The following is a 25832-nucleotide window of genomic DNA, read 5'->3' as shown; positions in this document are numbered from 1 at the left end:
CCCCACCTTCAACAATGGTGATCAAAAGTCCATCGTGGCTTGAATGTGTCAGGGAATGGCTGCTTTGTCCTTCCAAACACTGTGTTAATATGCAAATGTCTTTCCAGCCATGGCTGATCTGTTTAACAAGTCCTTTCTACACTCCAGTAATGGTTTAAAATCAATGTTCATGACAAAATTAATGTGCCTCATTCTTGGCAGGTGGGGACCTAGCATGACACCACTCTAATAAATCTCCTTTGCATCCTCTCCAAGGCCTTGACAGACTCCGAAAGAATGGTGCCCAGAATTGACCATAATACTCCAGCTGGAACTGGTTTGGCATAAGTTCTGTGCTTTTGTACTCTATGCCTCTATTGATCTAGCCAAGGATTCCAATGTTTTAACTGCCTTCTCAACTTATCCTATCACCTTCGAAGACTTATGTACATATGCGGAGATTTAAAAAGAGAGCGAGCTGAGAGCCAGAGTGGAGAATTAAAAAGAGCAGGAGCAAAGAGTCAGAGTGTTGATTTAAAAAGAGCAGGAGCGGAAAGCCAGGGCGAAGATTCAAAAAGAGAGGGAGCAGAGATTTAAAAAGAATGGGAACAGAGAGCCAGAGCAGAGATAAAAACATCACAGGAAAGCAGGTAAGTGATTGGTTGGTGAGGATATCTCTGTTCGCCCCCAGCAGCTCCGTAATGCAGGACTCAGTGCCCTTCAGCCTGTTTCTGGGGACGCACACTGAGATAAACATCAACTCTGCTGGAGGACCATCAACTTGGTGAAAGGTGCTCTTTGGTCTGCCCGAAAACTGCTGGTCTTCCAGTGTAAACAGCTGTCAATGACCGACTGTTGCAGACTGGAACATTCCAAGGTCCAGGACTATATGCTGAGGGATGCACTAAAGCTTGGGCAGCCTGGTGACAGGGATCCTGGTGGTGGGCCAAAGTCAGCGGTAGCCTTGCCTTGGACCTTTGTTGAACCCCTGATGGAATTCCACGGTGGGGTGCCAATTAACTTTAAGGGGCACTTCTTGCCTCCAGATCTGATGGCCAATTGGAGGGCCGGCAGGTCAGTAGTAACAGCAAAGCCACTGGGAGGGGTGGCCATTGCCAGGACTGCAGGAGGCCAGCAGTGGCAAAGATGGAAGAAACCCCGGGACACAGTTAAGTGGAGTCGGGGTTGCCAAGGCCAGTCAGGCAGGCCCCGGGGTTGGGGGTGGGGTGGAGGGGTCTTGTTGTGGAATGGCCATCGCTGCCGGAGGGGGGGGGGGGGGGGGTGGGAAGGGGCCCTCAGTGGGTCATGGATTTCCCCCAGAGGAGAGACAACCTCCACCTACAGCCCGCAAGTCTCACTTGGCGGTGTCTCCATGTGGCAACATGCCCCTCCAATGTTAGGGAAACAGGAGCGGAGGCAGGAAGGGCATCAAGTGGCTTCTGGGTGTGTAGGCCATCCTGGGTGGGGCCATCCTTGGCCTACCCCACCCAGGATAAATTCCATGGCATCGGGTAGATGACAGGCATGCTTACCGATGCCACCCCATGCCATTTTGTGAGCCTGCCCCATCTCCTTTCCTGTCTGCAAGGACAGGATAAAATCCAATCCCATGACTCTATGACTTGTAATATTGGGGGACTCTAAGTGAGTCGTGAACGGTGGTGGACAACTAAACAACTAACCGGAGGAGGAGGCTCTAGAAACATCCCCATCCTCAGCACGTCATTGCAAAAGACAAGGCTGAGACATTCACAAAATCTTCAGCCCGAAATGCTGAGTGGATGATCTATCTCGGCCTCCTCCGGAGGTCCCCACCATAACAGAGGCCAGTCCTCAGATGATATCACATGGAGTGAATCGAATTAAGAAATGGTTGAAGGCACTGGATACACTAAAGGTTACGGTCCTCAACAACATCCTGGCTGTAGTACTGACGACTTGTGCTCTACCCAACAATGTGCAAAATTGCCCAGGTATGTCCTGTCCACAAAAAGCAGGACAAATTCATTCACCGCCCCATCAGTCTACTCTCAATCACCAGCAAAGTGAAGGAAGATGTCAGCGGAAGTGCTAAGCGACATTTATTCAGCTTACCAATGTTCAGTTTGGGTTCTGCCAGGGCCACTCATTACAATCGTAGTCCAAACATGGACAAAATAGCTGAATTCCAGAGGTGTGCTGAGAGTCAGCATTTGGCTGAGTGTGGCATTAAGGAGCCCTAGCAAAACTGAAGTTAGTGGGAATCGGGGAGAAACTCTCCATTGTTTGAGTCATACCTAGCACAAATTAAGATGGTTGTGGTTATTGCAGGCCTATCACCTCAGCCCCAGGACATTGCCGCAGAGGTTCCTCAGGGTAGTGTCCTAGGTCCAACCATCTTCAGCTGCTTCATCAATGACCTTCCCTCCAACATAAGGCCACAGGTCGCTGAACATTGTAAGGTGTTCAGTACCAATTCACAACTCCTCAGATACTGAAGCAGTTTTTGCCGGCATGCGGCAAGACCTGGACAATATTCAGATCTCGGGGCATACAGTCATTACAGCACAGAGGGAGGCCATTCGGCTCATATTTAATATTTAAAGAAACATTTAACAGAGCGAGTATATACCTGAGAGGAAAAAGCTCTACTTCACAGAAAAAACAGCCATGGACAACTAAAGAGATTAGGGATAGCATAAAACAAAAAGAAATGGCTTACAAAAATGCAAAACGCAGCACAGATCCGGCCGAATGGGATTGATACAAAGACTAGCAAAGGGTCACAAGGCAGCTTATAAGAGCTACTAGAAGAGATTATGAAAGGAAACTTGCAAGGGACATCAAAATCAATAAGAAATTTTATAGTTACATAAAGGGAAAGCGGGTGGTCAAGAGCAATGTAGGCCCACTAAAAGCTGAAACTGGAGATATTGTCATTGTAAATGGGGAAATGGCAGTCATGTTGAACAATTACTTTGCCTCAGTATTTACAGTTGAAAAGGAGGATAACTTGCTGGAAGTCCCGAAAAAATTAATAGCCGATAAGGGACAGGGACTTAATACAATTAACATAAGTAAATCATCAGTAACAAGGAAATTAATGGAACTAAAGAGTGAGAAATCCCCAGGACCTGATGGTTTCCATCCGAGGGTGTTAAAGGAAGTAGGGGAACACATTGTAGATGCCCTAACTATAGTCTTTCAGAGTTCCCTAGATTCAGGAGTGGTTCCTCTGGATTGGAAAGTTGCACATGTCACTCCACTTTTTAAGAAGGGTAAAAGGGGGAACCAAGGAAATTACAGACCAGTTAGCCTGACATCTGTGGTGGGTAAGTTGCTGGAGTCTATAATCAAGGACAGGGTGACTGAACACCTAGAAAAATTTTGATTAATCAGGGACAGCCAGCATGGATTCATGACGGGAAGGTCATGCCTGACAAATCTCATTGAAGTTTTTGAAGAGGTGACTAAGGTAGCGGACAGGGGAGTGTCTTTGGATGTTACTTATATGGACTTCCAGAAGGCATTTGAAACTAAGAGACTGTTAACTAAGGTAGAAGCCTATGGAGTTGAGGGCAAATTATTGACATGGTTAAAAAGTTGGTTGAGTGGTAGGCGACAGAGAGTGGGGATAATGGGTAAGTACTCCGATTGGCAGGATGTGACTAGTGGTGTCCCGCAGGGATCTGTGTTGGGGCCTCAATTATTCACATCATTCCTTAACGACTTGGATGATGGCATAGTAAGTCATATATCCAAATTTGCTGATCTTACAAAGTTAGGCGACATTGTAGACAGTCTAGATGATAGCATAAAATTACAAAGAGATATTGACAGACTAGGTGAGTGGGCAAAACTGTGGCAGATGGATTTCAATGCGGGCAAGTGTGAGGTTCTCCATTTTGGACCAAAAAAGGACAGAGCAGAGTACTTTCTAAATGGGAAGAGGTTAAGTACAGTGGATGTCCAAAGAGATTTGGGGGTTCAGGTGCATAGATCTTTAAAATGCCACAAGCAAGTGCAGAAAATAATCAAAAAGGCTAATGGAATGCTAGCCTTTATATCCAGAGGATTGGAGTATAAAGACACAGAGGTTATGCTGCAGCTGTACAAAACCCTGGTTAGACCCCACTTGGAGTACTGTGAGCAGTTCTGGGCACCACACCTTAGGAAGGATATATTGGCCTTGGAGGGAGTGCAACGTAGGTTTACAAGAATGATACCTGGACTACAGGGGTTAAGTTACGAAGAGAGATTACACAAATTAGGCCTGTTTTCGCTAGAATTTAGAAAGTTAAGGGGTGATCTGATTGAAGTCTTCAAGATATTAACAGGAAAAGACAGGCTAGATAAAGATAAACTATTTCCACTGGTTGGAGATTCTAAAACTAGGGGGCATAGTCTAAAAATTAGGACCAGACCTAGGAGAGATGTTAGGAAGCACTTCTTCACACAAAGGGTGGTAGAGGTTTGGAACTCTCTCCCACAAACAGCAGTTGAAGCTAGAACAGTTATCAACTTTAAATCTGAGATAGATTTTTGTTAAGCAAAGATATTAAGGGATATGGGCCAAAGGCAAGTATATGGAGTTAGGCCGCAGATCAGCCATGATCTCATTGAATGGCAGGACAGGCTCGAGGGGCTGAATGGCCTACTCCTGTTCCTATCTTCCTATGTTCCATCAAGTCCATGTCGGCTCTCCCATTCCCCCACTCTATCCCGTAGCCCTCAAGTTTACTTCCCTCAACTGCTCATCCAATTTCCTTTTGAAATCATTCACCGTCTCCACTTCCATCACCCTTGCAGGCAGAGAATTCCAGGTCATTACCACTCGCTGCATAACAATCTTTCCTCACAACCCCCCTGTATCTCTTTCCCAAAATCTTATATCTGTGTCCCCTAGTCCTTGTACCATCAGCTAATGGGAACAATTTTTCTTTGTCTGCCTTATCTAAACCTGTCATAATCTTGTACACCTCTATCAAATCTCCCCTCAATCTCCTTTGCTCCAAGGAGAATAACCCACTCAGAAAGACAAAGAGTGTAGTGAGGTATTGGGGAAGGTAGCACTGTCGCAGAGGACAGATGGGCACGGAGAAGGGTTAAAGTGCGTATACTTCAACGCAAGAAGCATCAGGAATAAGGTGAGTGAATTGAAGGCGTGGATGGGCACTTGGGACTACGATGTTGTGGCCATCACTGAAACGTGGATAGGTGAGGGGGAGGAATGGTTCTTGGAGGTACCTGGTTATAGATGTTTTCATAAGATTAGGAATGGTGGTAAAAGAGGTGGGGGGGTGGCATTGTTAGTTAGAAATAGTGTAACAACTGCTGAAAGAATTTTCGAGGAGGATCTGCCGACTGAGGCACTGTGGGTTGAGGTCAGGAACAGGAAAGGAGCAGTCACCTTGATGGGAGTTTTCTATCGGCCCCCCAATAGCAGCAGGGAGGTGGAAGAGCAGATTGGGAAACAGATTTTGGAAAGGAGCAGAAGTCACAGGGTAGTAATTATGGGGGATTTCAACTTCCCAAATATTGATTGGCAACTCTTTAGATCGAATAGTTTGGATGGGGTAGTGTTTGTGCAGTATGTCCAGGAAGCTTTTCTGACTCAGTATGTAGACTGCCCGACCAGAGGGGAGGCAATATTGGATTTGGTACTAGGTAATGAACCAGGGCAAGTGATAGAGCTGTTGGTGGGCGAGCACTTTGGAGATAGTGATCACAATTCTGTAGCATTCACTGTGGTAATGGAGAGGGATAGGTATGTGCAACAGGGCAAGGTTTACAATTGGGGGAAGGGTAGATATGATGCTGTCAGGCAGGAACTGAGGAGCATAAGTTGGGAGCATATGCTGGCAGGGAAGGGCACGGTCGAAATGTGGAACTTTTTCAAGGAGCAGATAGTAGGGGCCATTGATAAGCATGTCCCTGTCAGACAGGGAAGGGATGGTCATGTGAGGGAACCGTGGTTGACAAGAGAGGTTGAGAGTCTTGTTAGGAAGAAGAAGGATGCGTATATAAGGTTGAGGAAAAAGGGCACAGGCATAGCTCTGGAGGGATACAAGATGGCCAGGAAGGATCTGAAGAAAGGGATTAGGAGAGCTAAGAGAGGGCATGAAAAATGCTTGGCGGGTAGGATAAAAGAAAACCCCAAGGCCTTTTACGCGTATGTCAGAAATATGAGGATGACTAGGGGGACCGTAGGTCCGGTCAAGGACAATAGCGGGAGACTGTGTGTTGAGCCGGAAGAGATAAGTGAGGTTTTGAATGAGTACTTCTCTTCGGTATTTACGAATGAGAAGGGGTGTATTACTGAAGAGGACGGTGTGAAACAGACTGGTAAGCTCGAGGAAGTGCTCGTTAGGAGGGAAGATGTGTTGGGGTTTTTGAATAACTTGAAGATAGACAAGTCTCCCGGGCCTGACGGGGTATATCCAAGGATGTTATGGGAAGCAAGGGATGAAATTGCAGAGCCGCTGGCAATGATCTTTTCATCTTCTCTGTTGACGGGGGTGGTACCAGGTGATTGGAGGGTGGCAAATGTTGTGCCCCTGTTCAAGAAAGGGAATAGGAACAACCCTGGGAATTACAGGCCAGTTAGTCTTACTTCGGTGGTAGGCAAGTTGATGGAAAAGGTGCTGAGGGATAGGATTTCTGAGCATCTGGAAAGACACTGCTTGATTCGGGACAGTCAGCACGGTTTTGTGAGGGGTAGGTCTTGCCTCACAAGCCTGATTGAATTCTTTGAGCAGGTGACCAAGCAAGTGGATGAGGGTAAACCAGTGGATGTGGTGTACATGGATTTTAGTAAGGCATTTGATAAGGTCCCCCATGGTAGACTTATGGAGAAAGTCAGGAGGCATGGGATAGTGGGGAATGTGGCCAGTTGGATTAAGAATTGGCTAACTGATAGAAGGCAGAGAGTGGTCTTAGATGGTAAGTACTCAGCCTGGAGCCCAGTTACCAGTGGCGTGCCGCAGGGATCAGTTCTGGGTCCTCTCCTGTTTGTGATTTTTATTAACGACTTGGATGAGGAAGTCGAAGGGTGGGTCAGTAAATTTGCAGATGATACAAAGGTTGGTGGAGTTGTGGATACCGAGGAGGGCTATTGTCGTCTGCAAAGGGACTTGGATAGGTTGCAGTGCTGGGCTGAAAAGTGGCAGATGGAGTTTAACCCTGAAAAGTGTGAGGTCGTCCATTTTGGAAGGACAAACACGAATGCAAAATACTGGGTTAACGGTAGGGTTCTTGGGCATGTGGAGGAGCAGAGAGACCTTGGGGTCTATGTGCATAGATCGTTGAAAGTTGCAACTCAAGTGGATAGGGCTGTGAAGAAGGCATATGGGGTGTTAGCGTTCATTAGCAGAGGGATTGAATTTAAGAGCCGTGAGGTGATGATGCAGCTGTACAGGACCTTGGTAAGGCCTCATTTGGAGTACTGTGTGCAGTTCTGGTCGCCTCATTTTAGGAAGGATGTGGAAGCCTTGGAGAGGGTGCAGAGGAGATTTACCAGGATGTTGCCTGGAATGGAGAATAAGTCTTACGAGGAAAGGCTGAACATTCTAGGCCTCTTCTCATTAGAACGGAGAAGGATGAGGGGTGACATGATAGAGGTTTATAAGATGATCAGGGGAATAGATAGGGTAGACAGTCAGAAACTTTTTCCCCGGGTGGAGCAAAGCGTTACAAGGGGTCATAAATTTAAGGTGAAGGGTGGGAGATATAAGGGGGATGTCAGGGGAAGGTTCTTTACCCAGAGAGTGGTCGGGGCATGGAATGCCTTGCCTGGGGAAGTTGTTGAGTCAGAAACTTTAGGGACTTTCAAACGGCTTTTAGATAGGTATATGGATAAAGGAGAATGATGGGGTATAGATTAAATTGTCCTTGACAGAGGACAAAGGATCGGCACAACATCGTGGGCCGAAGGGCCTGTTCTGTGCTGTATTTTTCTATGTTCTATGTTCTGTAACCCAGTTTATCCAATCTAACCTTGTAGTTAAAATCCCTCATCCTTGGAACCATTCTGGTAAATCTCCTCTGCACCCACTCACAGATCCTCACATCCTTCTTAAAGTGTGGTGACCAGAACAGTACATAAAGAACTGTAACTGTGCCTTTTCTCTGATACTAGGTACAGATGCAGTGGCAGTGGAACTGAAGAACAAAATATGTTAAAAAATGTTTCAATTGTAGCCTCTAAGTTTTTTTGTCGTGTGCGAGTCCTTTAACTTTTTTTGCTCGGCTGCACCCACATTGTAACTTAAAGGAGCCAACTTGTGTGCAGCCTGCACAGGAACTTTCAGGTTGTGTAGCCACACAGATTAGGCAGAACATTGCTAAGGGACTATGCTCACAGCGACAAACACAAATTACCCAAAGGAAGGTGTTTTGTCTGCTGCTCTATCTTCTTCACACAATCATGATTGAACAATGTGACTGATGCCCACAACTCAGGACAGAAGTTAGTTACAGAAACAGCTGCCTTTGTTACCTCATGGTTAATTACAGCTCTCTACTACTGGCAGTTCAACTAATCCCAATGTATTCAGGGATAGTTTCAGTAAAAGGGTTAATGTATATTTAATTAACATAATTGCTCTTCCACCATCCGTCATGATGATAATGAACTCACAACTTACCTGATAGGTTTTGTTAATGATCGAGGGAAGAATGGTTTGCTTGAATTTCAATATCTCTTTTTGGGGTTCTTGGAGGTTCGCAGTCTGCAGTAGCATTTGTACTTGAAGTGGTTGATGTGTACTTTTCAGCTGAGGTTGAGATGGAGGCTGAGGCTGAGATTCATATTTTGGCAAAGTTACTTGCTTGAGTTCTGTTGGCTGAATTATTTTATTCTGTAACTGCGGCTGTTGTGCATATTGCATAGGAATACCTAAAGCTTGGCCCACTTGAAAATATGGATATCGTAGTGCCTAAAAGTACAAAAACTTACAACTTAGAATTAATTTTAAAATCACTGGTAACATAACAAACTAAAGAGCTGAAAAATAAAGATGAGAAAGGCCTTTTGTCCATCTAGTTCCTCATCCTTTGAAATCTACCACATTCCATTATGACAACATCTAACTGCCCCTTGAACAACTGCTTGAGTAAGATTATTTATGCCTTTTTGCATCAGTTGTTTTAAAACTTTTTTGTGTGAAGCATCCCTGCAAATAGTGGCACATTCCCAGGGAATGCCTGTCCTAACTTCAGAAAGATGGTATCAGCTCCCTAAAGGAAAGTAATGCTATCTTAGAAAACATTATTCCATTGTTATATTGTAGTAAACAATAGGTTAACAAAACATAGAAACAAAAAAACAGAAATCTCATGCTATGGATGTCAGTTTGAAAAACAATGTCCTAAAAGGAGGAATTCAACTATTATTATTATTGGAAAGTATTTATTCATTGGTCGAGTGTGTGATCGTGAAGACAAAAAAAATCTGCTATGAGAGTGGCTATGGAAAAATATATATGGAGTGAACCTGCCGGTGAGTACTTACCATCTTGTTTAAATGAATGTATAATGGCAGAATTAAAGTAAACGAGCAAGGATTGATTAGAGAAAGTCAAGCTCTGCTCATTAGAAAAAAGGGCCTTCATTATTAAAATAGAAAAGGTATATCTGGAATATTACTGCTTTCCTGGTTTACATGGAAGGACAAGATGACAGAAAGTAAACTTAAAATAGACATTAGGAAGAACTTTTTTTCCCTTAAAAAGTGATAAATATTTGGAACAATCTTCCAGGTCGGTAGTAGATAGGCAAAATGCAGTTTGGTGCTAAAAAGGGAGAGTTCCAGAACAGGACTTGCAGGTTGATAGGTAAATTGGCCATTGTAAATTGCTCCTAGTGTAGGTAGGTGGGAGGAGAATTGTGGGGATGTGGTAGGGAATATGGAATTAATGTAGGATTAGTATAAATGGGTGGTTGATGGTCGGCACAGACTCGGTGGGCTGAAGGGCCTGTTTCAGTGCTGTCTCTCTCTATGACTCTATGAGGGGTTGGAGTGTGTTCTGAGGCGGGAGGGGTGCTGGGCAGCTATTTCAATGCTTGTGAGTCGGGGATGCATTCCTGTTCCTCCTGGCTCAAAAGGGGTTTTTTTTGCAACACTTTTTTGAAGCTTTTAGTTGGCTGCCCAGCGCCAGCCTTATTCAACACTGATAATTTCTTGATGGGGACCTTCGACTGGCATTACACCCCTAATTTACATGTTTAAAGTGCCTTATTCTGATTTTCAGATCCGCCTGGAATGCCTAAAAAGGGACATGCAAATTTAGAAGTGGTATCAACGCCTACACAGATTGTTGGGCATACCAATTTCCACTCAGATAAAAACAAGTGCTTTTTCTTACTGCCTTCTAAATTTACTCTACACTACTGTCGTGTGCTTCAATATTTCTGCAATATACAACTTTATGTATGACTGCGTGTAAACTAATATAGATTACAGGTGCAACAGCAGAACTCTTTGTCATCTGCGTTCTTATTGTTTTAGTGAATCCTACAAAAAAACAGCAACTGATTTAAGAATGCCTGCAGTCTGCTAGTTATTCATATAATGTTTGGAAAAGGGAAACAAAACAACCATGAAGCTTTCAAGTATCAGATGATTTTACAGTTAGTGAACTGCTGATATTGATTTGTACAAGGTCTGCAATCAGAATTATTCAAGAATGTTATTTACAAGTTCAGCGATCTTGATTTTTTCCTTATTACAGTTATGTAAACTGGTTCAGTAACAAATTGACAAACATATGGAATCATACAGCTGATTCTGGTGCAGAAGCCTGAGAGATAGGGTTACAATGTCATAGCCTTAATTCTCCAAATTGTGCCTGGAGTGCAGAATCACAGAATATTCCCTCATCTGTTAACTTACCTGACTTGCATTTGGCCTTTTCTTAGGATCCCAATGAAGCATCTCTTTCATTAGCTGTATTGCTTCATTACTAGCATTAGGAATCAATGTCTTTAGATGAGTGGGTACACACTGCGGAAAACGGAAATTCATGGTAGTTGAAAGCTGATAACCTTCTGGCCAGTCAGTCTGCAGAGCAAAAAGCAATAGGTAATAGTTATAATGAAAAACTATTACAATGAGAAAAAACAATGTTAATATGACACTAATAGTGACTGTCTAAATTATATTCCATTAAGTGTTAGTGTGTCAGTAGACTATCCATATTTGATCGTAATTCCAATATTTCAACAACTTTTTTTTTAAAGTAGGCAATGCTATATTATCAACTCTCAATTGTAAATTGTCTTTCCCGTTCTTTGAACGTAGTTCAATTTTCAGAAACAACCAAATGCTTTACTGTCATCTACTCCAATTGAATATTGGGAGCAAAGAAGCCATGGTTTTCGTTTCTTGCTCCAAACTCCACTCCCTAGCTACCGACTCCATCCCTCTTCCTGGCAACTGTCCTTGACGAAACCTGGCTGTTCACAACCTTGGTGTCATATTTTACCCAGGAACGAGCTTCTGATCACATATGCGCCCCATCACTAAGACTTAAAATAAAATAAGCACTTAGTTCCACCTCTATAATATTGCCCGAGTTCGGCCCTGTTTCAGCTCATCTGCTGCTGAAACCCTCATTCATGTCTTTGTTACTTCTAGACTTGACTATTCCAATTCACCCCATGGCTGGTGTCTCACATTCACAACCTTCAGGTCATCCAAAATGTTGCTGCCCGTGTCCTAACACACCAAGTCCCCTTCACCTATCACTCCTGTGCTCGCTGACCTACATTGGCTTCTGGGCAAGCAACATCTTGATTTTAAAATTCCCGTTCTGGTTTGCGAATCCTCCGTGGCCTCATCCCTCACTATCTATGTAACCTCTTCCAGCTCTACAACCCTCTAAGATATACGCACTCCTCCAATTCTAGCATCTTGAGCATCCCCAATTTTAATCGCTCCACCATTGGCTGACAAGCCTTCAGTTGCCAAGGTCCTAAGCTCTGGAATTCCCTCCCCAAATCTCCCTCCCTTTCCTTCTTTAAGATGCTCCTTTAGGAGGCTCCTTAAAACTCACCTCTTTGATCAACCTTTTGGTCATCTGCCCTTATGTGGCGCTGTGTCAAATTTTGTTTGATAGTGCTCCTGTGAAGTGCCTTGGGATGTTTTATTACATTAAAGTGCTATGTAAATACAAGTTGTTGTTGCTGTTGCTGTTGACAAGGCACAGTGCGAACACTGCAGAGTTCAGAGAACGTATCAATACTAACTTCCCAAATTCAGAGAGCACACAGCACTTAGGCTACTAAGTTTGTAGCATGCAGTATTAACACTGCCAGGTTCAGAGAATGCACAGGGCTAAGACTACCAAGTTCAGAAAATGCACAGCACTCAACCTCCCAAGTTTATAGAATACAAAGCGTCAACGCATCCAAGTTCAAAGAACACACAGTGCTAACACTATTGAATTCAGAGAACGCACAATGCTTATACTACCAAGTTCAGAGAATGCATAGCACTAACATTTGAGTTCAAAGAATGCACAGCACTGATACTACCAAGTTCATAAAAAGTGCGGGGCTCACCCTCCCAAGTCCATAGGACACAAAGTGCCAATGCACCAATGAGTTCCCAGAACGCACAGTGCTAACACGACGGAATTCAGAGAATGCACGTTGGTGACACTAGAGCTAGAATCACAGAATGTTTACAGCATGGAAAGAGGCCACTTGGACCATTGTGTCTGCGCCAGCCGGAAAATAAAGAGCCACCCCATCCTAATCCCACTTTCCAGCATTTGGTCCGTAGCCCTGCAGCTTACGGCACTTCAGGTGCACATCCAGGCACCTTTTAAATAAGATGAGGGTTTCTGCCTCCAGCACACTTTCAGGCAGCGAGTTCCAAACCCCCACCGTCCTCTGGGTGAAAAATGTTTTCCACATCTCCCCTCTAATCCTTCTACCAATCACTTTAAATCTATGTCCACCAGTCACTGATCCCACTGCTAAGGTAAATAGGCCCTTCCCATCCAGTCTATCCAGACCCCTCACAATTTTGTATATCTCAATCAAATCTCCCCTCAGCGTCCTCTGTTCCAAGGAGAACTACCCCGAGTGTGATGGAATACTCTCCACTTGCCTGGATGGGTGCAGCTCCAACAACACTCAAGAAGCTCGACACCATTCAGGACAAAGCAACCAGCTTGATTGGCACCTCATCTATAAACATTCACTCCCTCCATTACCGACTCACAGTCGCAGCAGTGTGTACCATCTACAACAGGGTTGTCCAACATACGGCCTGCAGGTCAGGATCCGGCCCGCCAAACGTTTCCATCCGGCCCGTGGGTGTAAACGGTTCCCAAGGCCGTTCCTCACCCTCGCCATGACTGGAAATGGGAAATTTTCCACTGTCATCTTGCAGAGTGGCCTTTTTAAAAACATAGCGCTCAGTTTTACAGCTGCTGAAGCAGGAACGCGTTTCCGAACTTTGACAGATTTGGGGTTTTCTGAGTTTTTTTTAAACAGCCCGCTGGGAAACCCTGAATTTGTCCGATGTTGGAAGGCGGTTTCCTGCTTCAGCAGCTTGAAACAAATTGACCAACCACAAAGCTGCTGTGCTGAGCACTCCTGCTCGGTGCACCTGTCAGAGGGAGAGGGGGGAGGGGGGAATGGAGAGAGAGGGGTGGGGGGGAACAAAGAGCAAGAGGGAGGACAGAGAGAGGGGGGGGGGTCAGAGAGAGAGAGAGCGAAAGGGAAAACAGTGAGGCAAAACAAAGAGAGAGGGGGAACGGAGAGAGAGGGAGTGTAACATAGAGAGGGGGGACAGAGAGAGAGAGATGAAACAAAGAGAGCGAGGGGAACAGAGAGAGAGGGAAACAAAGAGTGAAAGGGGAACAGAGGGAGAGAGAGGGGAAACAGAGAAAGGGGGGAAACAGAGAGAAGGAAAAACAGAGAGAGTAAGGGGAAAACAGAGAGAGAGGGGGGGAAACAAAGAGAGTCGGGGACAGAGAGAGAGGGAGGAACAAAGAAAGGAGACAGAGAGGGAGGGGGGGAAAAGAGAGGGGGGAACAGAGAGAGAGATGGGAAACAAAGATAGAGAGGGGGACAGAGAGAGGGAGGGACAACAAAGAGAGAGAGGGGAAACAAAGAGAGAGGGGAACAGAGAGAGAGGGGAACAGAGAGAGAGGGGGTAAACAGAGATAGGGGGGGAAACAAAGAGAGACGGGAACAGAGAGAGAGAAGGGGAAACAAAGAGAGGGGACAGAGACAGAGAGGGGAAAAACAGAGAGAGGGGGGGAAACAGAGAGAGGGGGGAGAACAGAGAGAGAGGGGAGAACAGAGAGAGAGGGGAGAACAGAGAGAGAGGGTACAGAAGGGGGAGCACAGAGAGCGAGGACAACACAGAGAGGGGGAGAACAACACAGAGAGGGAGAGAACAACACAGAGAGGGAGAACACAACACAGAGAGGGAGAACACAACACAGAGAGGGAGAGAACAACACAGAGAGGGAGAACAAAGGGAGAGAGAGACAAAGAGAGAGAGAGATCACTCCTGACAGATGGATATCTAACCAAAATACTCTGCATCGCTACATTAAGTGTGCGAGCAGAGATTGATTCTTATGCAAGAAAAAACAATGCCAGGCATGTCACTAAATCACTTTTCAATATAGTGACGAGAAAGTAAGTCAATAAATTAGTCTTCACATTTAAAGCTTCTTCACAAAAATGCACATTTGTTGTTATTTTTATTAGTAAGATAAAATTTTAATGCCTTTATCTTTCAAAATTTGCTCACCGGCCCCTGGGCCGAGCAAAAATCGTATTGCAGCTCTCCGCCCGAATAGGTTGGACAACCCTGATCTACAAGATGCACTGCAGCAACGCACCAAGGCTCCTTAGACAGCACTTTCCAAACCTGTGACCGCTACCACCTAGAAGGACAAGGGCAGCAGATGCATGGGAATATCATCACCTGCAAGTTCCCCTCCAAGTCACACGCCATCCTGACTTGGAACTATATCGTCGTTCCTTCACTGTCGCTGGGTCAAAATCCTGGAACTCCCTTCCTAACAGCACTGTGAGTGTACCTACCCACAAGGACTGCAGCGGTTCAAGAAGGCAGCTCACCACCAGCTTCTCGAGGGCAATTAGGGATGGGCAATAAATGTTGGCCTAGCCAGCGACGCCTACATCCTATGAACAAATAAAAAAAAACTACACAACTGTACCCTGTGAATAATACTGGAAGAGGTAAAGAGGGAAAAAAGATCCATTTTATTGTGCACAGATCGTGGAAGGTACATAACCAACATTGAAAAGCTGTAGCTAAAGCTAACGGAAGTGGGATGTATTAATAAAATCATTCAGCACAAATCCAAGGAACCCCTTCTGTCATTATACAGCTCTTTGGTCAGACCACATAGAATCATAAAATGACACAGTGCAGAAGGAGGCCATTTAGCCGATTGTGCGTCTCTACACTTTGCAACAGCTATTCAATTAGACCAATTCTCCTGCTCCATCCCCACAACCCAACAAATGTTTCCTTTATAAGCATTTATCCTATTTCCTGTTGAAAGTTATTATTGAAAATGTGGTTCCACCATCCTTTCAGACAGTGCATTCCAGATCATAATAACTCATTGTTTAAAATTTTTTTTTCCATATATTGACTCCAGTTCTTTTGCCAATCCCTTGAATCTGTGTACTCCAGTTATCAACACTTCTGCCACTGGAAACAGTTTCTCCTTATCTGTCCTACTATTATGATCCCCGTGAAGACCACCATCAAATGAAAAGAATCAAATCCACAGATTGACCCCAATTTATGAAACCAAATCAAATGGACAAGATTTCACTTTTATAAATTTTATTTTAACACTCAAACTAAAACCAACATAAATTAAACATGAAGCAACAGACATATCAGGTGGTGTGTATATGTACACAAATATCTATATATATTACACATTACACCTTAATTATCAGATGTAACGGAGACAGGTCTCACGGTTTAACTGGGCAGTCCACTCTGTATATATCGTACCAAATCCCAGTCACACAGTTCTTCAGAACTCTGAAGTTTCTCAGGTAGATTTTCAGCTTAAGGAGGTGGTCAAACCACAGGTTAGGAGCACACAGGCAGATAGGGAATGGGTGACCACCAGGCAGTCTAAGAGAACCAGACAGGCAGTTCAGGAGTCCCCTGATATGATCTCACTCGCTAATCGGTTTTCCATTTTGGATACTGGTGAGGGTGATGGTTCCTCAGAGGAGTGCAATCAAAGCCAAGTTTGTGGCACCACAGGTGACTCAGTTGCACAGGAGGGGAGGAAGAGGAGTGGAAGAGCAGTAGTGATAGGGGATTCATTAGTTAGGGGAACAGACAGGCGTTTCTGCGGCACCAAACATGACTCCAGGATGGTGTGTTGCCGCCCTGGTGCCAGGGTCAAGGATGTCACGGAAAGGCTGCAGGACATTCTTCTGGGGAGGGTGAACAGCCAGAGGTCGTGGTCCACATTGCTACCAATGACATAGGTTAGAAGGGGGATGAGGTCCTGAAAGCAGATTTTAGGGAGCTAGGAAGGAGATTAAAAAACAGGACCTCAAAAGCAGCAATCTCAGGATTACTCCCAGTCCCACGTGCAAGTGAGCACAGGAATAGGAGAATTGAGTAATTGAGGTTTACCAGGATCTGGTCTGGAGGGTATTAGCTATGAGGAGAGGTTGGATAAACTCGGATTGTTTTCACAGGAACGATGGAGATGGAGGGGCGACCTGATAGAGGTTTACAAAGTTATGAGTGGCATGGACAGAGTGGATAGTCAAAAGCTTTTTCCCAGGGTGTACGAGTCAGTTACTAGAGGACATAGGTTTAAGGTGCGAGGGGCAAAGTTTAGAGGGGATGTGCGAGGCAAGTTCTTTACACAGAGGGTGGTGAGTGCCTGGAACTTGCTGCCGGGGGAGGTGGTGGAAGCAGGTACAATAGCGACGTTCAAGGCATGTTGACAAATACATGACGGGGATGGGAACAGAGGGATACGGAGCCCGGAAGTGCAGATGGTTTTAGTTTAGACAGGCATCATGATCAGCGCAGGCTGGGAGGGCCGAATGGCCTGTTCCTGTGCTGTACTGTTCTTTGTTCTTTGAACACGTGGCTAGAGAACTGGTGTAGAAAGGAGGGCATCAGATTTCTAAGACATTGGGACCAGTTCTGGGGCAGATGGGACCTGTACAAGATGAACGGGTTGCATCTTAGCAGGACTGGGATGAATTTCCTCACAGGGAGATTTGCTAGTGCTGTTGGGGAGGGTTTAAACTAAATTGTCAGGGGGATGAGAGGGAGCTCAGATTGGAGAGAAGCAAAACTGGTAATGAGCCAGAGATGTGGGAACCAGGAACAAGTATTAGAGAGGAATACCAAGCAGCCCAGAATACTAGGGGAAATAGATAGCATGAGAGTAGGGAATATATTATTAGGTGGAGTCCGAGAAAGGGAGAAAGTAATAAAGTCTCAATCAGGATTAATGTGCATGTATGTGAATGCAGGGAGTGTGGTTAATAAGACTGGTGAGGTTCAGATACAGATTGACATGTGGAAATATGATGTTGTGGCTATAACAGAGACCTGGCTCAAAGAAGGACAGGACTGGGAGTTAAATATTCCTGGATACAGGTGTTCAGGAAAGATAGGAAAGGGAAAAAAGGGGGAGGAGTGGCAGTATTGATTAAGGAGAGCATTGAGTGCTGGAGACAAAGGATGTCCCAGAGGGGTTGATGACAGAATCTATTTGGCTATAGCTAAAGATCAAAAAAGGTGCAGTTACATTGCTTGGTGTTGTCTGTAGGCCACCAGGGGGTGGGAAGGACATGGAGGAACAACTTTGCAAGGAAATTACAGAGAGGTGCAAAAATTGTAGGGTAGTTATAATGGAAGACTTTAATTATCCAAACATTGACTGGGATAGTAGAATTGCGAAGGGCAATGAGGGACAGGAGTTCCTAGATTGTGTTCAGGGAAATTTTCTACGGCAGCAAGAAAGGAGGCACTGATAGAGCTAAGGAATAAAAAAACTGCAGTTACATTGCTCTGTGTTGTCTATAGGCCACCAGCTAGTGGGAAGGATGTGGAGGAACAAATTTTCAGGGAAATTTTGAGGTGCAAAAATTATAGGGTAGTTTTAATAGGGAACTTTAATTATCCAAATATAGACTGGGATAACAATACTGTAAAGGGCAGCGAGGGGCAAGAGTTCCTAGCATGTGCTCAGGAAAATTTTCTACAACAGTATGTTGCTAGTCCAACAAGAAAGGAGGCACTGCTAGACCTAGTTCTTGGGAATGAGGTGGGCCAAGTGGATCAAGTATCAGTAGGAAAGCATTTAGGGGATAGTGATCATTGTATCATACGGTTTAGGCTGGCTATGGAAAAGGAGAAAGAGCAAGTCCGGGGTGAGAACAATTAATTGGGGGAAGGTCAACTTCAATGGAGCAAAATGGAGCCGGGGCGAATAAATTGGAGTCAAAAGCTGGCAGGAAAACCAGTAGATGAACAATGGGCTACCTTCAAAGAAGAGATAGTTCGGGCACAGTCAAGGTATGTTCCCTCGAAGGGGAAAAGTAGAGCAATCAAATCCAGAGCTCCTTGGTTGACAAAAGAAGCAGAGATTAAGATAAAGAAGAAAAAGTGTGCTTATGATAGAAACCAGGTAGAAAATACTAATGAGAACCAGGCAGAATGTCGAAGGTCCAGAGGGGAAGCAAAAAAGCAAATAAGAGAAGCAAAGAGTGAGCATGAGAGGAGACTGTCAGCCAGCATTAAAGAAAATCCCAAAGTTTTCTATAGGCATATAGAAAGCAAAAGGGTGGCAAAAGGAGGAGTGGGCCGATTAGAGACCAGAAAGGGGATTTACACATGGAGGCAGAGGCCATAGCTGAGATAGTAAATGAATATTTTGCATCTGTCTTTACTAAGAAGGTGAAACCCAGGCAATGTTAAAGGGGAGGTAGGTCAGACACGAGAGGGGTTTAAAATTGATAAAGAGGAAGCATTAGATAGGTTATCTGAACTTATAGTGGATAAGGAACCAGGACCGGAAGAGATGCATCCAAGGATGCAGAGGGAAGTGAGGGTGGAAATTGCGGAGGCACTGGCCATAATTTTTCAGTCTTCCTTAGACTCAGGGATGGTGCCAGAGGACTGGAGAATTGCAAACATTACATCCTTGTTCAAAAAAGGGTGTTAAGATAAACCCAGCAACTACAGGCCAATCAGTTTAAACTTTGGTGGTGGGAAAACTTCTAGAAAAGATAATTCGGGACAAAATCAAAAGTCACATGGACAAATGCGAGTTAATTAAGGAAAGCCAGCATGTATTTCTTAAGGGAAAATCATGTTTAACTAACTTGATGGAGTTTTTTTGAGGACGTAACAGAGAGGGTTGATGAGGATAATGCTGTTGATGTGTGTACATGGACTTTCAAAAGGCATTTGATACAGTGCCACACAACAGATTTGCGTGCAAACTTGGAGCTCATGGAATAAAAGGACAGTAGCAATATAGATACAAAATTGGCTGAGTGACAGGAAACAAAGAGTTAATGGATGTTTTTTGGGCTGGAGGAAGGTTTGTAGTGGAGTTCCCCAGGGATCAGTGTTGGGAACCTTGCTTTTCCTGATATATATTAATGACCTAGACCTTGGTGTACAGGGCACAACTTCAAAGTTTGCAGATGATACGAAACTTGGAAATATTGTGAACTGTGGGGAGGATGGTGTAGAACTCCAAAAGAACATAGACAAGTTGGTGGAATGGGCAGATAGGTGGCAGATGACAGGTTCAATGCAGAGAAATGTGAGGTGATTCATTTTGGTAGGAAGAACATGAAGAGACAATATAATATAAAGGGTAAAACTCTAAAGGGGGTGAAGGAGCAGAGGGACCTGGGGTATATGTGGATTAGTCATTGCAGGACAGATTGAGAAATTGGTTAATAAAGTATACAGTATTCTGGGCATTATTAATAGGGGCATTGAGTACAAGAGCAAGGAGGTTACGTTGAACATGTATAAGACATTATTTGGCTTCAGCTGGAGTACTGTGTCCAGTTCTGGGCGCCGCACTTTAGGAAAGATCTGAAGGCATTGGAGAGAGTACAGAGAAGATTCATGAGAATGGTTCCAGGGATGAGGAACTTCAGTTATGAAGATAGATTGGAGAAGTTGGAACTGTTTTTCTTGGAGATGAGAAGGATGAGAGGAGATTTGATAGAGGTATTTAAAATCATGAGGGGTCTGGACAGAATGGATAGGGAAAAACTGTTCCCACTCATGAAAAGATTGAGAACGAGAGGGCACAGATTTAAAGAATTGCCAAAAGATGCAAAAGCTTCATGAGGAAAAACGTTTTCACGATGAGTGGTTAAGGTCTGGAATGCACTGCCTGAGAATGTGGTGGAGGCAGGTTCAATCCGGGCATTCAAAAGGGAATTAGTCTGTTATCTAAAAAGGTGGAATGTGCAGGGTTACGGGGAGAAGACAGGGCAATGGCATTAGGTAAATTGCTCACTTGGAGAGCTGGTGCAGACATGTAGACCTGAAGGGCCTCCTTCTGTGCTGTAACAAATCTGTGATACTCCTCACTGTTTACCATATTTCTGAGTTTTGTGTCATCTGCAAACTTTGATATTATGCTTTTACACCCAAGTCTAGGTCATTAAAATATATTAAAAAGAGCAGTGTCCAAACATGGACCCATGAGGGGCACCACTGCACTCTTCCCTCTAGTCTGAAAAACAATCATTGACCCCAACTCTCTGCTTTCTGCCCCTTAGCTAATTTTGTACCCATGTAGTCACTGCCCCTTTACTGCCCTGGGATTCAATTTTGTTAATAAATTTATTATATGGTATTTTATCAGGTGCTTTTTGAAAGTCCATGTACACAAAATTAACCGTACAATATGAAAACAGAAAATGATGGAAACGCACAGCAGATCCAACATCTGTGGAAAGAGAAACAGAGTTACCATTTCAGGTCGATGACCTTTTCATCAGAACTATGCTCATTCACTTTCTCTGTTACTTCATCAAAGAATTCAACCAAGTTATTCAAAGAAATTTATTCTGACTTTCATGTATAGCCAGTACTTTTCCCAATCGGAATTAATTTTGTCCTGGATTATTGTCTCTATAACTTTTCCCAACACTGACAGTAGGCTGACTGGCCTATAGCTGCTGGGTTTCCTTTTTTTTTAAATAGTGAAAAGTCATTTCCAATGGTTCAGTTCACAAGCAATGGGGAAGTTTATTTCTGAGAAATCAGTTCACTGATGTTCATGATCAAGAGCATGATCCAGGTCTAGGGGCGAGAACTGTGATCCAGGTCTAGCTGCAGGGAGAAGGAGGAGAACACGGCCCAGGTGTAATGGGGTGGGTGGAAGGGACAACATGATCCAGCCAATGAAGTGCAGTCACTGTTATAATGTAGGAAATGTGGCAGCAAATTTTGGGTACAATAATCTCCCATACACAGCAATGAATAGTGATGTTGATTGAGGAGATTGGCCAGGAACCCATGAATAACTCCCCTGCTCTTCTTTGAAATATTGCAGTGAGAGCTTTTAAGTCCAAGTGAGAGGGCAGACAGCAGTTGATATAATGTCTCATCTGAAAGACAGCATCTCCAACAATGTAGCACTTCCTCAGCATTGCACTGGAATGATAACTTTGATATTTTTATGTTCACGTATGGAGTAAGACTTGTGATTCAGAGACAAGAGTGCTATCAACTGAGCTACAGCTAATACAGGCAGTTCTGGTAGCTGCGATATCCATTATTATTAGTTGAGTCTTGCCAAATAGTCACTTGATATGTCCAAAACCTTGACTATCACACTTTCAATATTTGCAACATCGCAGATCCAAAGTCTACAGTTTAGGTTTCCAAATAGGTAAAGAAAAAGCTAGCTACTGAAGTACTGCTTCAATATTCACAAATGTTACTCACTTTCTTTGGCGTGCCTAACACTTGGCAAATTTTAAAGATTTCATCCACTTCACTGGTCCCTGGAAAGAGTGGCCTCAGCGTGTACAGCTCAGCCATAATGCAGCCCACTGCCCATATATCAATAGGAGAACTATAGATTGAGGATCGCAATAGCACTTCAGGAGCACGATACCTGTGAAAATATGGAAAAGGTTTCAAGAAAGAATTTTCCTTCTATTGTATGTCTCTCAGAATGTCTGGACATGTATGTCTCTCATCTGGATGCAGCCAGGAGAGGCGGCAGTAGAGCAATGGACCTGTGGGGAAAACGCTAAGGAGAAGATAAAGTGAGGCCCATGCTCGGATACTTCACTCACCTGGACGCAGTTGGGAGAGGAGGCAGCAAAGCGTTTCACTTACCCTCAGCAGTTGGTGTGCGCTTACTGAACTTGAAAAGAATGGTGACATCACAGGAAAGCCATAAGTTGATTGGTGGGTGAGGAATGCTGTTTGGGAGTGTCTGTGAATAGCTGGGTTAGTACACTGCTATTAGGATGTGTGCATAACGAACTGGAAATTAGAAAAATGTAATTATTTTTAAAATAACCCTTAAGTAGCTACCTTATTAGTTAAGAGAGGCAAGCATAAGAGAAGTAAGAAGCAGGTGAGTCTACTGTTTTATTTTTTTTTTAAGTGGTAAGGTTTATTGTACTTCCAAGGTATAAATTAGTACTGTAAGTGGTGGAGAGGGGAGACATTAATTAAAAAAATTATTAATTAAGAAAGTAATTTATTAGTTAATTAAAACACAATAAGGATGGCAGGGCAGGTGATGTGTTGCAGCTGCAGTATATGGGAGCGCATAGACACCAATGTGATCCATGGCAACCATGTTTGCAGCTCAGAGTTGATGAGCTGGAGGCCGAGCTACAGACACTGAGATGCATCAGGGAGGGGAAAGCAACTTGGACGTTGTTACAGAAGGCAGTCACACTCCTTAGGAATTGGTCAGGGACAGGTGGGTGTGACTGCAAGTGAGGCAGGTATGGGGATCGAGAAAGCGGAAATGGAGGACCCTCGGCCCTTGCAATTGTCTAACAGGTTTGTGGTTCTTTCAACTTGTATGCATGACAGCAAGGGCTGCAGGGTGGATGAGAGAACTGACCATAGCACCGTGGAGAGTAAATAGGAATGTAGTGATAGTAGGGGACAGTATAGACAGGGGGATAGACACAGTTCTTTGCAGCCAAAAGCGAGAGTCAAGAAGGCTGTGCTGCCTGCCCAGTGCCAGGGTTTGGGACATCCGCTCAGGGCTGGAGAGGAACTGGCAGTGGGAGCAGTGGGGAGGGGAGGGAGTGGTCCAGTTGTCATGGTGCATGTAGGTACCAACAACATAGATAGAAATAAGAAAGAGGTTCTGCATAGGCAGTATGAGTAGCTAGGGGTTAAATTAAAATGCAGAACCTCAAAGGTAGGTCCCACCTGCCAAGACTGAGGCACATTAATTTTGTCACGAACATTGATTTTAAACTGTTACTGGAGTGAAGAAAGGACTTGTTAAACAGATCAGCTGTGGCTGGAAAAGACATTTGCATATTAACAGACAGTAACTATGACTCTATAGGCAGGTGGGATTAGTATAGATGGGCATTATGGTTGGTATGGACGCGGTGGGCCAAAGAGCCTGTTTCTATGCTGTACGACTCTATGACTCTAACTGGAAGGCCAAAGGACCGTTCCCTGACACATTCAACCCACAATGGACCTTGATCATCAGGTATTATGTGTAAGAACAGCATTCCAGAAACTGCTAAAGTGATACAATCCAAGACGTGGTCAGACCAGACAGTCACATGACCAACCTGCTTGGCAACCTGTTTTTTTTAAATTTGTACAAACAGCTTGAACTCAGTGTCGGTTTGCTCCTGGACTGAGAAGATCGCTCTCCTGAATGTCTGCTTCCATCTTTTTCTCACAAGCCTCTGAATCCACTGAAGACACATGAACCCCAAGAGAGAAAAGTCTCCTACAGCAAACAAGGTTTAAGAAGAATACTGGGCCCCAACGAAAAGCAAGATCTACCTACAATCAAGGACTCTACAGTGAGCTTGAAATCCGTAACAAAAAACCCTCTTCAGAGATTGCCTCAAAATTTTCCACTTTATTTCTTCTGCTCTATTCTGTCTCTATCTGCATGTCTGCGCATGCATGTATGCGAGCGTGGGCGTGTCGTGTATCCGTAGGCGTTAACCGAATTAGTGTTCAAGTTTAATAAATTTCAACTTTTCTTCTTTAAACCTAAGAAAACCTGTTTGTGCTGGTTTCTTTGCCTTAAAATTGGAAAGCGATGAACAAGGATTCAACACGGGGGTGCTAAAAACATGGAGTGTTTAAAATTAAACCCTGTTACAGTAAGACCAGGTGAAGGCTGAAAGGGAACCCTAAACTTCTTTGTCACCGGGTCTTAACAGTAATAATCTCTATTATTACCTGAGCCACGAGCAAATTGGCGTAGCATAAATAATATTAGAGAGTTAAATGCGTGGCTCAAAGATTGGTGTAGGCGAAATGGTTTTCGATTCATGGGGCACTGGCACCAGTACTGGGGAAAGTGGGAGCTGTAATGTTCGGACGGTCTTTACCTGAACCGTGCGGGGATCAGTGTTCTGGTGAGTCTAGGGTGGTAAAGAGGACTTTAAACTAAATAGTGGGGGTGAGGGATCAAGTGAGGGAAGATGTGATAATTTAAAAAGAGAAGGTGGCAAGACAGCAAGGTAGCAATAAGAGTAATGATAATCAAAGTGTGACAGAAAGGGACAGAGCGTACAAACCTAAGAGTGCAGCAGCAGATAAGGCTAGAGGTCGTGAAAAGAATAAAAAGACAGAATTAAAGGCACTCAATCTGAATGCAAACAACATTCATAATAAGATAGATGATTTGATGGCACAAATGGAAGTAAAGAAGTGTGATCTAATTGCCATTTCGGAGACGTGGCTGCAGGGTGACTAAAGCTGGGAACTGAATGTTCAAGGTTTTTCGACATTTAGGAGGGATAGGCAAAAAGGAAAAGGAGCTGGGGTAGTGCTGTTAATAAAGGATGAGATAAGTACATTAGTGAGACACGATCTTAGACTGAAAGATCAAGATGTAGAGTCAGTTTGGGTAGAGCTAAGAAACAGCAAGGGACAGCAAACATTGATAGGAGTTGTTTCTAGGCCACCAAACAGCAGTGGTAATGTAGGGCACAGCATAAATCAGGAAATTAGACGTGCATGTAACAAGGGTAATGCAGTAATCATGGGGGTCTTCAATCTACATATAGACTGGGTAAAGCTAATTAGCACTAATGCTGTGGAGGACGAATTCCTGGAATGTATACAAGATGGTTTTCCAAAACAGTATGTTGAGGAACCAACTAGAGAATGGGCTATTTTAGATCTGGTATTGTGCAAAGAGAAAGGGCTAATTAATAATCTCGTTGTAGAGGAGCCTTTAGGGAAGAGTGAGCATAATATGATAGAATTTTACTTTAAGTTTGAAAGTGATGTGGTTCAAACTGACACTAGGATCTTAAATCTAAACAAAGGAAACTACGAAGGTATGATGGGCAAGTCGGCTGTGATAGATTAGGAAACTACATTAAAAGGAATGATGGTAGAAAGGCAATAGCTAGCATTTAAAGAATTAATACCTGGTTTACAACAAATTTATATCCCTTTGAGGCACAAAAACCCAGCAGAAAAAGGGATCCAACCACGGCTAACAAGAGAAGATAAAGATTGTGGTAGATCAAAGGAACAGGCTTATAAAGTTGCCTAAAAAGCAGTAAGTCTGAGCTTTGGGAGCATTTTAGAATTCAGCAAAGGAGGACCAACAAACTGATAAGGAAAGAGAAAACAGATAATG

General features: G+C 44.0%; 1 protein-coding gene across 6 annotated transcripts in view; it reads right to left on the bottom strand.

Annotated features, from left to right (window-relative positions):
- Window positions 1-25832, bottom strand: part of mak (male germ cell-associated kinase) — a 417670-nt gene that overhangs the window by 190382 nt on the left and 201456 nt on the right. For all 6 annotated transcript variants that reach the window (XM_068058371.1, XM_068058408.1, XM_068058377.1 and 3 more), the window contains 3 exons: window positions 21947-22118; window positions 10850-11017; window positions 8604-8894 (listed from right to left, as the gene is read on the bottom strand). In XM_068058371.1, coding sequence (XP_067914472.1) covers window positions 8604-8894; window positions 10850-11017; window positions 21947-22118 — 631 coding nt within the window. The remainder of the gene's footprint in view (window positions 1-8603; window positions 8895-10849; window positions 11018-21946; window positions 22119-25832) is intronic.

This window comes from Heterodontus francisci, chromosome 2 (assembly GCF_036365525.1).
Source record: "Heterodontus francisci isolate sHetFra1 chromosome 2, sHetFra1.hap1, whole genome shotgun sequence".
Taxonomy (NCBI): Eukaryota; Metazoa; Chordata; class Chondrichthyes; order Heterodontiformes; family Heterodontidae; genus Heterodontus; species Heterodontus francisci.
Note: the sequence above shows the minus strand (reverse complement) of the source record. Positions and strands in the feature narration are given on the sequence as shown.